Source organism: Electrona antarctica (genome assembly GCF_951216825.1).
Source record: "Electrona antarctica genome assembly, chromosome: 22".
NCBI lineage: Eukaryota > Metazoa > Chordata > Actinopteri > Myctophiformes > Myctophidae > Electrona > Electrona antarctica.
In genome coordinates this window covers 4,823,933-4,838,102 of record NC_136805.1, presented here as the reverse complement: position 1 = coordinate 4,838,102, position 14,170 = coordinate 4,823,933, and the positions used below count along the sequence as shown (strand labels likewise).

General features: G+C 43.0%; 1 protein-coding gene across 1 annotated transcript in view; it reads left to right on the top strand.

Annotated features, from left to right (window-relative positions):
• Positions 1-13,938, top strand: part of LOC306915813 (monocarboxylate transporter 9-like) — a 16,482-nt gene extending 2,544 nt beyond the window's left edge. Inside the window, exons 3-8 of the mRNA XM_079493448.1 lie at positions 342-437; positions 970-1,372; positions 1,571-1,650; positions 4,894-5,116; positions 6,058-6,230; positions 8,869-13,938. Of these exons, the coding sequence (XP_079349574.1) occupies positions 342-437; positions 970-1,372; positions 1,571-1,650; positions 4,894-5,116; positions 6,058-6,230; positions 8,869-9,131 (1,238 nt within the window). The 3' untranslated portion in view covers positions 9,132-13,938. The remainder of the gene's footprint in view (positions 1-341; positions 438-969; positions 1,373-1,570; positions 1,651-4,893; positions 5,117-6,057; positions 6,231-8,868) is intronic.
• The last annotated feature ends 232 nt before the right edge of the window (positions 13,939-14,170 follow it).

The following is a 14,170-nucleotide window of genomic DNA, read 5'->3' as shown; positions in this document are numbered from 1 at the left end:
TCTCCTCTCCTCTTCTACTTCTTCTTCTACTTCTCTTCCTTCCTCTTACGACTTGTCTTTAGAGCAAAACAAAGCGAGTCAGTTATGCTTGTTTGTGTCAGGAAAAGGAAATTGTAGTTTACAACTTGGCATTCCGAGAGACGTTATCCACTTGAACCCTAGCATCCCTATTGTGGGGGAAATGCTATTTTCATAGAAGAGGTTTAGTGTAGAGAGAAATACTAGCGGATCTAGCCCTGGGAGACCCCGGTCAACTAAGATAAAGGGCTAAAGTTGTTATCCAAAGCAAGACAAGAACCCTTTGATCATTATATATTATTAATGCTTGTGTGTTTTCCCAGGTATCGGCTGTGGTCTGGTGTATTCCGCTACCCTCACTATCACCTGTCTCTACTTTGACAAGAGGAGAGGCCTAGCCTTGGGAATCGTCACCACAGGTACGTAGCCCACGTTCACATGATCTTCCATGATCACTCACCACATACAAACACCTGTTAGTGTTAGCTACCAACACCAGGGGAGGAGGATAAACAGACACACTCGGTGTGTGTCTCTGATAGCTTGTCTCTAAAGCTTCTGTACAAGAAATAAGCCACGCAGTTGCTCAATCTTGCGTAATTTCTTATCTATAGCTATAGTTTAAAAACATGTACTTTCCATAGTCAGTTACTGTAAATCTCTCTGTCCCTCCCTTATTTTTTCTCTTTTTGAGCAGTAAAAGCTTTCGAGGAAGTGCTCTTTCTTCATAAAAGGCAGATAGCGCGAACACACCCTAACTTCTGCAACCAATGTATCCATCCCCTCCCTTTTTACTCTGTTTACTTTGAGCAGAAAAAGCTTTCGGGGAAGTGCTTTTTCTTCATAAAAGGTGGATAGCACGAACACACCCTTAGGGCGTCAACACAAAACATGATGTAACCCAATGTGTCAACGTTTTAACCTGACACAACCCAACGTGTCGTCTCCCAGGTGGCAGCGTGGGCGGCTTTGTTTACGCCACGGCGAAGGCCGAGCTCATCGACCTGTTCGGTCTCGACGGCTGCCTGCTCATCGTCGGAGCGCTGGCGCTCAACATCATCGCCTGTGCCGGCCCCATGCGACCCCTGACCCCGCCCAAGTACTACCTCAAGCAGCGGGCTGCCATTTTGGAACGGGCGGCCAAGGGGCAGCTGTACCAGAAGGCCCACGCGTTCCAGGAGCCAATCAAAGTGTCCCCGGATGCCCCGTTGTCGCCCAACGAGAAGCCCCTGTTGGCCAAGGACCTCGTGATCGTCATAGAAACCAAGGAGCTGGCCATTGAGAAGAGGGGGGGCATGTTTAGCTGCTCGGCGCTGGTCAAAATTATTAAGAACAGACTGAGAGATTACTCCACGTGAGTGCACGCACACACACACAGCCACTAAACACACACATGCACACACAAACATTCATACTTGCGTTATCATTGTTATCTTTGGACAAACAACACAAAGTCGTTCAGTTTTAATATTTAACAGACTGAAGATTATAAAATATTGTATTTCTCTCCCATCTCACTTCTTTTCTCTCCCTCTCTGTTTCTCCTCTGTAGGTGTTGTTCTTCTACAATGTCTCTGTTTCAGGACAGAGTCTTCATGTCTCTGTGCATCTCTCTCTTCCTGTTCAGTCTCGGTGAGTCTCCTCCCCAATGTTTGTGGTTTGGTTTGAACATTATGTTCCACGCTATGTTCCAATTGACAGTATGTTCCAATTGACAGTACGTTCCAATTGACAGTACGTTTCAATTGACAGTATGTTCCAATTGACAGTATGTTCCAATTGACAGTACGTTCCAATTGACAGTACGTTCCAATTGACAGTACGTTTCAATTGACAGTACGTTCCAATTGACAGTACGTTTCAATTGACAGTACGTTCCAATTAACAGTATGTTCCAATTGACAGTATGTTGACAGTACGTTCCAATTGGCAGTATGTTCCAATTGACAGTATGTCCCAATTGACAGTATGTCCCAATTGACAGTACGTTCCAATTGACAGTGTTCCAATTGACAGTATGTTCCAATTGACAGTACGTTCCAATTTGACATTCTTTTGTGAGCCAACTCTTCAAAACGTTATCTGCCTTTCATGACTGAACAGGTGAAATCAATAAGGGTCAGTCTGTCTGGCCTATGTACTCTATATTTAATTATCTGTAATCTATAGCAGTGAGAATATAATATTTTGTCTTGGAGTTCAGGCTCTGCTACATTTTTCCTATTTGATTCAGCTATCATTCCTATTATTTTATCTCTGGGACCCCAATAATTAAAAAAAAGTATTCAGTGATCGTTTAACTCTCAGAGTTGCAGACCCATAAGGGTCCATTTGGTGGTCCGCGGACCTGAAGTTGAGAAACAGTGATCTGTAGTATATTACACACTTTATCCCATTCTGGACGGGAACCCCTTTTGGTGTTTTAACTAAGCATTATGCTATACTTTAGCTATTGAAAAATAGCAGATCTACAAGCTACGAGCTTGTACATGTAGGTCTGCTATTTTTGAAAAATCGTAAGAATGCGGCACAGATCTTTGAATATATATTCTTTCAGAGCCAACGTTTTTAACTCAAATCTTTGCTTCTGAGGGGTTCCTGGAACAACATATTTTCAGATGGGGGTTGGTGGCCAATTACATGTCATCTTTGGGGTTCTTGACATGAAATATTGAGCACCACTGATACAGAAACATCTTTTTAAAATGTCGACGTCAGGCCTAAGTGGGTTATACACGTTGCTAGGAGAAAAACCCCATGTCAGCATCCTGTCAGCACACTGTTCTCAGCAGCTCACGGTGCTTTCCATGGCAACGGTTTCAAACAGGAAGTTCACGAGGGTCAGAATGTTCTGGGCAGCGCTGTTATTTTAAACCACTTGAACCCCAGCCTCCATTATTCTGGAGGGAAGCTTAGGCAAAACATGCAGTTGTAGCTATTTCTGACGAAGAGATTTGGGTGTAGACGGGGAAAGACTGGTCAGTTACAGTTGTAACTCAATGTCCAGTTCTCTGAAGCCCTTACCACACCAAAGGGTCGAGACGGCTTTAGCGTTGTCCCTGCGGTGTGATATGTCCTGTTGCACGTTGGCGCGCGTTGACGCACGTCGTCCCTTCAACGCATGGAATTCAATGGCCCAAACCACACCAAAGGGTCGAGACAGTTTTAGCTTTGTCCCTGCGGTGTGATATGTCCTGTTTGCATGTCGACGCGCGTCGTCCCTAGTGATTCAATGCATGGAATTCAATGGCCCAAACCACACCAAAGGGTCGAGACGGTTTTAGCGTTGTCCCTGCGGTGTGATATGTCCTGTTGCACGTTGACGCGCGTCGTCCCTAGTGATTCAACACATGGAATTCAATGGCCCCAAACCACACCAAAGGGTTGAGACGGCTTTAGCGTTGTCCCTGCGGTGTGATGTGTCCTGTTGCATGTCGACGTGTGTCGTCCCTAGTGATTCAACGCATGGAATTCAATGGCCCAAACCACACCAAAGGGTCGAGACGGTTTTAGCGCTAACTCCTTGCAACCGTTTGGACCCAAGGAGTTGCATGGTGACCCTTTGGTGTGGTTAGGGCTTTTAGACTACAGTACAGGCCAGGGGTTTACGTGGTTAATACGAAAACTAGTGCAGTAGTAGTACCTGTTAGCAGAGTACTTAGTGCAGTACCCATTACTGTCAGAGTACTTGCAGGCCATTCTATGATGTCAGTCATCTTATGAGCACCAACTCGGGAGAGTTCGGGGATCTCCACATATTGGCTGTGTTTCACCAATCCCAAATTTCTCAAAGCCGATAGAGACTCAGACAGACAGATTTCCGGATTTATTGTTTACAGAATGTAACTGCCTATTAACGAAACAACATGGATTACAGTTCTCAGTCGCCACGGCCGATTCCAGTCATTACAGTTCTCAGTCGCCACGGCCGATTCCAGTCATTACAGTTCTCAGTCGCCGCGGCCGATTCCAGTCATTACAGTTCTCAGTCGCCACGGCCGATTCCAGTCATTACAGTTCTCAGTCGCCACGGCCGATTCCAGTCATTACAGTTCTCAGTCGCCACGGCCGATTCCAGTCATTACAGTTCTCAGTCGCCACGGCCGATTCCAGTCATTACAGTTCTCAGTCGCCACGGCCGATTCCAGTCATTACAGTTCTCAGTCGCCGCGGCCGATTCCAGTCATTTGGATGCCATAGAATTAGAGGCCAGCATGTCTTGTATGGATCGCATGCCGAAAATACAGTAAAAATCTCAAATACTGTACATTTACAAGCTTCACAAGTCACAACATGTGCTTTTGGTTATTTGAAGACTAAAGAGTATTTGAAGTGAGCAAACTAGTAATAGAACACAAGTTTAAAGCCTCTCAATCTGTATAATATCTTCAACTGGTTGGCTGTATGTAGAACAAGAAGACCCAAGCTTTGGAATGATCACGTGACAATTCTACATATTGTTTAGGGAACGATGGTATGTGTGTTGTTTGTGTGCGGGGTTTCTGATTGGTTTCACAACTAAAAATGTTCAGTCGTGAGATTTTATTTCTCTCTCCAATCCATAAACAGTTCATTGTGCATTGTTGCATTTGCGCTGAACATGAGGCCGTATTTATATAAGCATGGACCGTGTGTTGTACGAAGTGTTTGTTCAAAGCTCTACTCTACTGACACTCCCTCCCCCCCCCTCCCTCTCCCACCACACAGGTCCTTCCCCCCACAATGCCAAGTGAGGATGAATAAACTACCTACTACTTCCACCTCTCCTCCTCTCCACACTCCTCTCCCTCTCCTCCTCCTCTCCTCTCCACACTCCTCTCCACCTACCTTCTTCCTCTCCTCCTCCTCCTTCTCCTCTCCGCTCTCCTCGTCCAGGTGCCTTCCCTCCACTGCTGTTCATGGAGGACGTGGCGCAGAGCGAGGGGCTGTCGGACGGGGTGGCGGCGGTGCCCCTGGTGTCCCTCACGGCCATCTCGGCCGGCGCGGGGAAGATGGCGCTGGGGATGCTGGCCGACCTGCCCCGCATCAACAGTGTTTACCTCTATGCGTTCACCCTCGCCGGCAGTGGCCTGGGCCTGCTGCTCATCCCCATTACCAAGTAAATCCATTTTAGCTTAAATTATTTATTAATGTCATATTGTGTAAGATTTTTGATTAGGCTTTTTTCATATAACCTTTTACTAGTATCTTTCCACTATATTGTTTTTGACAACTTCTCTAAACACTATTATTATCACAAGATCACTCCGATCTTTTTTTCTATCACATCCGAGCATCAAAAAAGCTATAAAAGTGAGTGCTCGGATCGCCCCTCTTTCTTGTTCTATAGTCCCTTTGATCCTTGAAGCACCAACTTTACCTTTTTAACTTTTGTACCTCCACTGAGCACCTGGTTGATTTCCTTTCTCACTATTATCATCGGTTGTCTGTTCCACACTTGGAAATGTACAACATAACTTTGATGCTAGCTAGGACCCAGAATTAGTTTTGGAGCATTACTTCTTAGTCCGTGAACTTAAAATATATTGGTTGTTGTTAAAATCTCACATATATATCTAGACTCATTGATGCTTCTGATAAATTTCATCCTATACTATTGCTACTGTATATAATGTTCATTTTGTCTGGGGGTCCCTGGAACAAATTATTTTGAGATGGGGGTCTACATATAATTCTGGGTGTCCTTCACATGAAACCACTGATGTTTGACCACCACTGATAATAGCAACATAGTTTTTTTGTTTTTTGAGGGGCGCTACCCCCTCCTATATTCAGCTCTAGTGTAGATTTTTGTCCTAACACGAACATTAAATGCTATTGACAATGAATGGAGAATTTACATTATATGTGGACGAGCAAATCGACATGTTACGTCATGATGATGTACGGTGATAAGAGCACCCCTCACTTCACACGGGTGTTTCTTTTTCTTCAGAAAACTGTCGGACATTTGTAGAATCGGCCTCAGGTCTTCATGGGTCATGTGATACGTACCTAATATCCCCTTGGCTTGTCCATTCATTCCACTCTTCCTTCCAGGACATATTTGGGTCTCCAGATGCTGTGCACAGCCCTGGGTTTCCTGTCAGGTAACTGGTCGCTGACGTCCTACGTCACCACCCAGCTGGTGGGCATGGAGCGGCTGACAGAGGCTCACGGCATCCTCATGTTCTTCGGAGGCTTCGGGATCATGCTGGGACCCCCTGTCGTAGGTAAGAACAATGACCTCGTAACTATGGCAACAGTCATAGACTCATGTATAATTCAACCTGGGTAAGAGACAGTCATAGATTTATGTAACCTTATGGTAATATATGTAGCTGTGTAACAGTAGAACAATGGGCCCTATTTTGTGCGATGCCTTATGGCTGATCTTATTAGGCATATTTTATTATTTGGAAAAACGTTTTAAAATAGTGAAAATAAATAACCTATCTACAAGCTCACGTGTTGCTGTAGATCAGCTATTTTCACTATTTTAAAATAAAAAATCACACCCGTGTGAACTGAGTGGTGTAAGGTCTTATATAGCCTGTCTGACGTAATGAAATCATGTCTGACGTAATGAAATCACACCCGGGTGAACAGGGTGAACATAGCAACCATGCTCATTTTTTCTGCACAGACTAACAAAGCCAGTTGTAGGAGTGGTTTACACCACTCAAAAATGCCTAATGGTCAGTCATTATGGCAAAATAGGGCCCTTAGAGTTCTGTAAATTGGGCATTTCTATAGCACCTTTATCTCCAAAGCACTTTACAATGTGCATCACTTAATTCACACATTACTGCCAGTAGCAGAGGAAACCACGCAAGGGCAGTTAGCGGTTTTGTCGTGTCTTGCTCAAGGACACTTAAACACTAATCCAGGATTAGTGGCTCAAATAATAATGATATAACTATAATGATGGTCATACAGATATAGATAGATATAACTATGCTAAGGGGTTCATTGCTCTGGCAATCCCCGTTGCAGCAGTTAATGCTGGCCACACACAACTTTGCAAATATTGTTGGGTTTATAGAGAAAATATTCCTTGCCTTCGTGAGTTCATTACTGCTGGCTTTGAACATTGGCCGCAGAAGAAGCCAACCACGTTTTTCAGCCGGTTGGTGTTTGTGCTTTCTGCTGGGTTGTTTTTCTTGGAAATCATGTTTAGGAAATTGTGTTTGGTGCAGCCAGACTTTAAGCCGTTCAAGGCGGGAACCCCTTTTGGTGTTATGCTTTAGCTATTGAAAAATAGCAGATCTACAAGCTCATAGCGCGGCACCGAGTGCCGCGCTATGAACTTGTAGGTCTGCTATTTTTGATGTGTGAAAATGTAGTGCAAAGCTTTGAATATATATTCTTTCAGAGCGAACGTTTTTAATCAAATCGTTGCTTCTGGGGGTGGTCCCTGGAACAACATATTTTGAGATGGGAGTCGGCGGCCAAATACATATATATTTTTGGGGGTCCTGACCTTGACATGGAAATGTTTGAGAATCACTGACATAGAAACATAGGTCATGATTTAGAAGACATTTTGTAGAATCTGGTCAGTCCCAAATGGGTTAATATAACACCAGATTATAGATACTAGTAGTAAGAACAGCCTGTCCCTGGTCCACTTTTCCCCAAAACTCAGCACCACACAGCACCACTCTGTGTTTCTGAATGGAATGCTCCGGTCTTAAGCAGGGATGGATTAAGACTAAAAGAGGAGCCCTGGGCCAATTGAATTCTCCCCCACGCTACCCACAGAACGGGCATTCGTGTGTGAACGCGCACGTGCAGCTGCTTGGCCGTCTCCGTTGTGCATCTTTTCCTTTATTTTCCCCCCCAAAAAACGTTTATGTTTCACAACTCACAACCGTCCCGGGCGTTGTTTTAGTTTGTTACCGACGTTCTTTTGTTGGTCTTTTCTGGGACTTATGTTACGCACGTGGACAAGCTTGACAAGCTTCCGCTCATTGAAGGCAAATGCTTTGCAAGGAATCTCGGGAAAATTTGTGCCTTCAATTTTGACACGCGCCTCAGAGCCGGAAGAGGCGTCTACGTTTATATGTCGTGTCCCACCTGGAGGACATGAAACATACTGACTGCGGCTTTCAAATGTTTTGTCTGACCATACCTTTTATAATATACCTTGTTTTGTCTGACCATACCTTTATAATATACCTTTTTTGTCTGACCATACCTTTATAATATACCTTGTTTTGTCTGACCATACCTTTATAATATACCTTGTTTTGTCTGACCATACCTTTATAATATACCTTGTTTTGTCTGACCATACCTTTATAATATACCTTGTTTTGTCTGACCATACCTTTATAATATACCTTGTTTTGTCTTTGTGGCAACAAAGGTATGGCTTTTCTTTGTTCGTTTGTCTCTCAAAAATTGTGGAGAGCTCAGTTTGGAACAAACAGAAAATGTAAACAAAAAGAAGATTGCATGTTAGTCTGTCTGGAGATAATGTCACAAACCCTTTGACTTGATCGTGCTGAGATACGTCATAGACGTGATGAGATTGGCCAATTTGCCAAATATTACGTACTGGCCAAACTGTCAAATATTACGTACAGAAAGAAAGAGGCAAACATTGGGCTTGTGGAAATAGCCGATCTATCACAACACCTCGCAGCTTGTAGTTTAACTAGTTCCACAATATGTATCTGTGGAACTGAGTCAAACTAAATGTAATGCCTATAATTCCTTGCTTGTCAGGGGAGGGTGGTCCCCAGTTCAAATATGATTATTTTGGGGGGGGCGCGGCCGCCATGAAAGGTTTGGTTACCCTTGAGCTAGATCCACATCGTTTCATAGTTAACTCTTGTTTTCTTTAATCTCCCATTTCTCCCCAAGGCTGGTTCTACGACATGACCCAGTCCTACGACGTAGCGTTCTACCTCAGTGGAGTGTGCGTTCTGCTGGGCAGTGTCATCCTCTTCGCCTCCGCGCTGCAGGGTTGTTGCACCAAGCCTGAGTCTGCCCCGCAGCCAGAGGTCGTCTCCCAGACGGAGTTTATAGAGTGCACCGTTGCTGTGGCGGTGATGCCGGAGCCTGCTGTACTCTACGCCACCGCCACCACCACCACCACAAGGCACATGGTGGCTTCGGTGGCCTGAGGCACGAGGCACTCTCAGACCACAACAATAGCACGAAGCAAGACACACATGTTTATCAAATCTGGATGCTGGAATTTGGAACCTGGACTCGGGTTCTCTAGTTTGGATTCCCCAGAAAACAGAAACGAACTCTGGTATATACAGTAGAAACAAGAGGGTGAATATAATGGATTCAGGAACGCTGAATACAGTTTTTTGTTTGTTTGTTTGGACTCTAGACTCCCGGAAACGGGTGTAAGTCCACGGGAGGCTTTGTTTAACAGTCAGTCGCCTGTTGGCTCAGACACGGAGTGAACTGACCACATGCTCCTTGTGAGCCACGGGGACCCGGGTTCGAATCCAACTCCCTCACATCTCCCCTCTTCACTGCACTTCATATCCTGTTACTCAACAACACTCAACTGTCTAAACAAAGCATCAAAGTTACAACTTACAACATTTAAGAAATACTGCATAAATCTGAACACGGATTTGTATCAAATTCATTCCAGATCTAAAATGAAACGGAACTTGTGGTGAAGTCAAGACTTGAATTGTAAGACTTCTTCGGTTCTAATGTGGAGTACAATAGGAGACTAGAAGTTTGCACCCGTGAATCAAACGCAGCCCACCGTTCACCAAGAGGTGTGTTTTTTATTTTATTGTTTATTTTATTGTGCGTGAGTTCATGAAGTCAAGACAAGATCCTTTTTGAGAAACAAAAAAATGTATGTCTGTATTTGAAGATCTGTCTTTTGTACTGTTATTTGTATTTTATTTTTTAAGGCAATGCACAACTTCAGAAGAAAAAAAGGAGCTATATCAAGTTGAAACACACTCACACTTCTCATGAATAGAATCACCAGCAGAAGCTCTTATGGATATAAATACCGGAGAAGCTCTTTAGATGAACACACATACTAGGAGAAGCTCTTAGAAGGATAGCAATACCACAGAGGAGAAGCTCTTACTTAGATTAAGTCCTGGTTGATTACAGAGCCGGAGACAGACCCATTTTTCCCTCTAGTCTGCCATTTTGAGCAGCAGCCATTAAAGTTTCCCAGTCCTGCCCCGTGACTCTTCTAGTGTGCACAGCTTGTCATTTAGGCAGATTTATAGATTGAATTTTAAAGTGATCAAGTGTGAGTGAACAGGTCAACACTTGTTCCTGTGTCCTTACAATGTAAAACTTTTGGCATGTGTGTTTGTTCATTCCACTCTTAGGGATAATGTAGGATGTTGCCATGGGATTGAACGTTGTCTGGTAAAGAAATAATCAAAGAAAAAAAGTATTGTTATCATTTGTAGCTGGCACTTCTTTGCCTCTACCTCCTTAACTCTTCAGTTAAGGAGGTAGCTTTCTGACATCAAAATATATACTGACAGATATTTGACTGCAAGCACATCTGGAAGCACATCTGCAAGCACATCTCCAACCTACTGTACTGAGAACTGATAGTGTGTTAGGAAAGACAGAGACAATTTTATTTTTTTCTGATTTGGATTGAGTGAAGGGGGGGGAAGAGAATTTATGCTCTGTTGTACAGCGTCATCACACACCAGAAATTAAATAGCAGCTGTATAAGTTCTTTACGTGTTGCATACACAACATGTTGTGAGGTTATAGATTGGCTATTTTTTGGCATTTTGGGGGCTTTATTCAGACCACGTTTTCTCACTAAAGCACTCTTGAATCCACCATCATGCTGAGCTTAAAAACTGTTGTCGTAAACGTTGTAGCTACTGATAGCGACCCCACAGCAGGCTTTAACTAAAGATAACGTACAACTCTGATAGAATTCCAATTACACTACCTGACTTGAATATTCTCAGTTGTTTTAAATGAGAGGGAGAAACGCTCGACTTGAGAAATTATCAGAAACTATTCCTTTTCTTGGTTCTTCATATAATTTGTTTATCTTACTTGTGTGATTTTGTCTTTATTATACTTATTCTTAGACTTTTTTTCCCCTCTTCTCTTTTTAAGTACTTTGTCTCAACTTTGAATTATTACACCCCTCCAAATATGGAGGAATCTTTGTCTGGTTTAAGTCATATCTGCGTGCTATACCTGTTCTCTGTTTATCATTTGTCTATATTTAGCATTTTTCATGATCATTTCCCCAATTAGTTTTTTTCTCTTTGTAGAGGCAAAGGGGAGAAGGGGGTACAGGATTTTAGTTTACATCAAACAGAGGTTTTAAAAAAACAAAAAGAAAAGAAAAAACAGAACAGTCACTTGTTTTAGCCATAAGGAACAAGAATGCATTATTTTATTTACAGGTATATGCCGGCTAAAATAACATGTATTTTGGGCTTTGAGGGAATGTAGCGGATGGGCATTTCTACCTGCACTGTCTCTACCCATGTGCACTGACGATATTATGGTTCTCAAAACGAGGCCCAGCTATAGGGACCCTCCTCGAGTCACTGAAGACGTCCGAAAAGCTCCTCAGACAAAGTGAAAAACAGATTTCAAATTTTATTTTATTTATTTCACGATTTGTCTATTATTTCGCTGAAGTGATATCGCCAACTTTAGCCTTTGTTCACCTTATATAAATGCTAAATATGCAAATTAATCACATACACCCTACGCGTCGTTGCGTGACAAAAAATTGTCGATCTACAAGCTCACAACGTGTCGACATGCAACACCTTATGAGTTTGTACATTGACTATGTGTTGCCATTTCCATAAAAAAATGGATTCCACCATGATGACAAGCCCAAAATAGAGACGCAAGGGTTAATGTGGTTAACAGCATTATGCTCGGTAATAATCTGTCCAGAACTAAAAACATGTTTTAGTGTATACTTCACTAGCACAATCTAAGGGTGATTTATACTTAGTTGAGTGTCGGCAGTGTCTTGCACCAAAATAGCACAACTACAAGCTCACAACGCAAGACACACTGACTGCACACGACCGAGTATAAACCAAGGCTTTAGTTATATAGAGCACAATGTAATGCCAGCAACAGCTGCGGCCTGCTGAGGATGTCTTCAGTCAGTCTCTATGGGGATTCCAGAAAGCTTGCACTATATGCTAACACACTGAACCTAAACTGAAGAGTTTCACTGCAAAACAAAAAGGCTTATAACTGGATTTACTGTACAGTATGCCGGGGTGATCGTGTATTTATGTTTTAAGGTGCCGATGATCCCATTTCTAAATGCGAAATATTACCCCCAGAAGTGTTATATTTAAACTAAGGCCAGTGATGGTTTTGAAAGGGTTGGACTGGCAGCTGTAACTCCTTTTGGAGTGAAACTCTTCGACTGCACTAACAGAAATCTGCCCGTCGTTTTTGCTCTGCAAGGAACAAAAATCCCTCAAGGCCTCAAAAAACTCTCTGTCTGTTCATTGTTATTATATGTCAATACCAAAGTGTGGGATGTTACCTACAACGGTGTTTTTAACATTATAAAGATATTTGCTTCTGAAGGCCTGCTGCATGTTAGGCATGCCTTTTATACTGTCCTAACTAGAGAAACATTTGAGAAAGTTTGTTGTTGCTGATCTTAAGATGAATAAGCCTTTAATTTAAGCCAGGCTGGACCTATACCAATTGATGTTTTTTAAACAAGGTGTACTTGATGTTTTTTTGTACGCTGTTGTGTCAAAAATCTCCTCAAAATATTTGTAATCTTGTGTGAAAGGGTAATTGTCAATTACGGTGGTTCTCAAACTGGTGTCCGGGGACCCCCGCTGCATGGTCCTTGAAGAGTTACGGCCCGGGACTGTAAACTCAGTGTACAAATGGACCCGTAAGAGTCCATTTGGTTCCACTTGTACACTCTCTGAGTTAGGATTTCATAGTATAGACTGTGATCCCAGAGATGAGATTTCTTTTTTTTTGTATGAAATTGGGGTGTGTGCCTGTGTGGCCTGCTGCATGTCAAAACGGGGGTCCTTGATGAAAGCAATAAGGTACACCCGCACACTGTGTATCTGCTCGGCACAAGAGTATTGTCTTATTTAATGAAGCAACGTTTCGGTCACTAGGGACCTTCCTCAGGCAGAAAATGGGGGTCCTTGAAATGTAAAAACAAGTTTGAGAACCACAGGTCTGTTACATACTGTATGACACCTGGAAACATGGGCTGGTTACACAGGTTGTGACAGCGCAGGCAATAGCAGTTCTACAAGCTGACGTTGTAGATGCACAGCGGTTTGTTTTGCAACGTGTGGATCGACGAGGGTGTAATACAATAATTGCACATCCAACTGGATGTCTAGAATATAAACCAGCAGTAGTGTGTGAGTGCACTGGGGGTGACCCCACAGCATTGGTTCTCAACAATGAACCCTCCAAATGTATACAAATGGACCCGTTAACAGTCCATTTTGGTTCTATCAGAGGCACAAACCCCGTAAGGGTCGGTTCGTTTGGACCCCTTGTGGCCCCCGGACCTAGCCTGGGCACCATTCCATTTCGGGTTTATGAACCGGTCGGGAGTGGATGATATCGCTACGTCATGTTGTAGTACTGTTTTGTAGTCATCGATCTTCCGGAACTTCCTTTTCCCTCAAACCGATTTTTCTCAATAAAAGCTACAGGCTACGAGAGATTCTTCCGGTTTGAGGGAAAAGGAAGTTCCGGAAGATTGTTCTTGCCTGATGACTACAAAACAATACTACGACATGACGTAGCGATATCATCCGTTCCAGACCGGTTCACACGGCACTTTTGGAACAGAGACCAGGCTTTCCTCCGAGGTGGAAAGCCTGGTGAGGTGAGGTTACCCCGGACCTGACGTTGAGGATCAGTGCCCTACATGGGATGTTTATCCATGGAGCTCATGAACTTCTGGAAAAAACAAAACGAAAATAAATTACTGTCAACACATTGACATGACATTGAATTGAACTTGAACTGTAGTCATCATAGAAGAATCGATTGATTCCTTTTCATGATGCCTTTTATAATGATGTAAGAAATTGTTTTGTCTTAAAAGAAAACCATTTTGAGACCTCTTATTTATATAATTTATGTATTTGGTTTTTTTTTTTTAAATCAGTTTTTATTAATAAAAACAAGTAAACATGATGTCAGA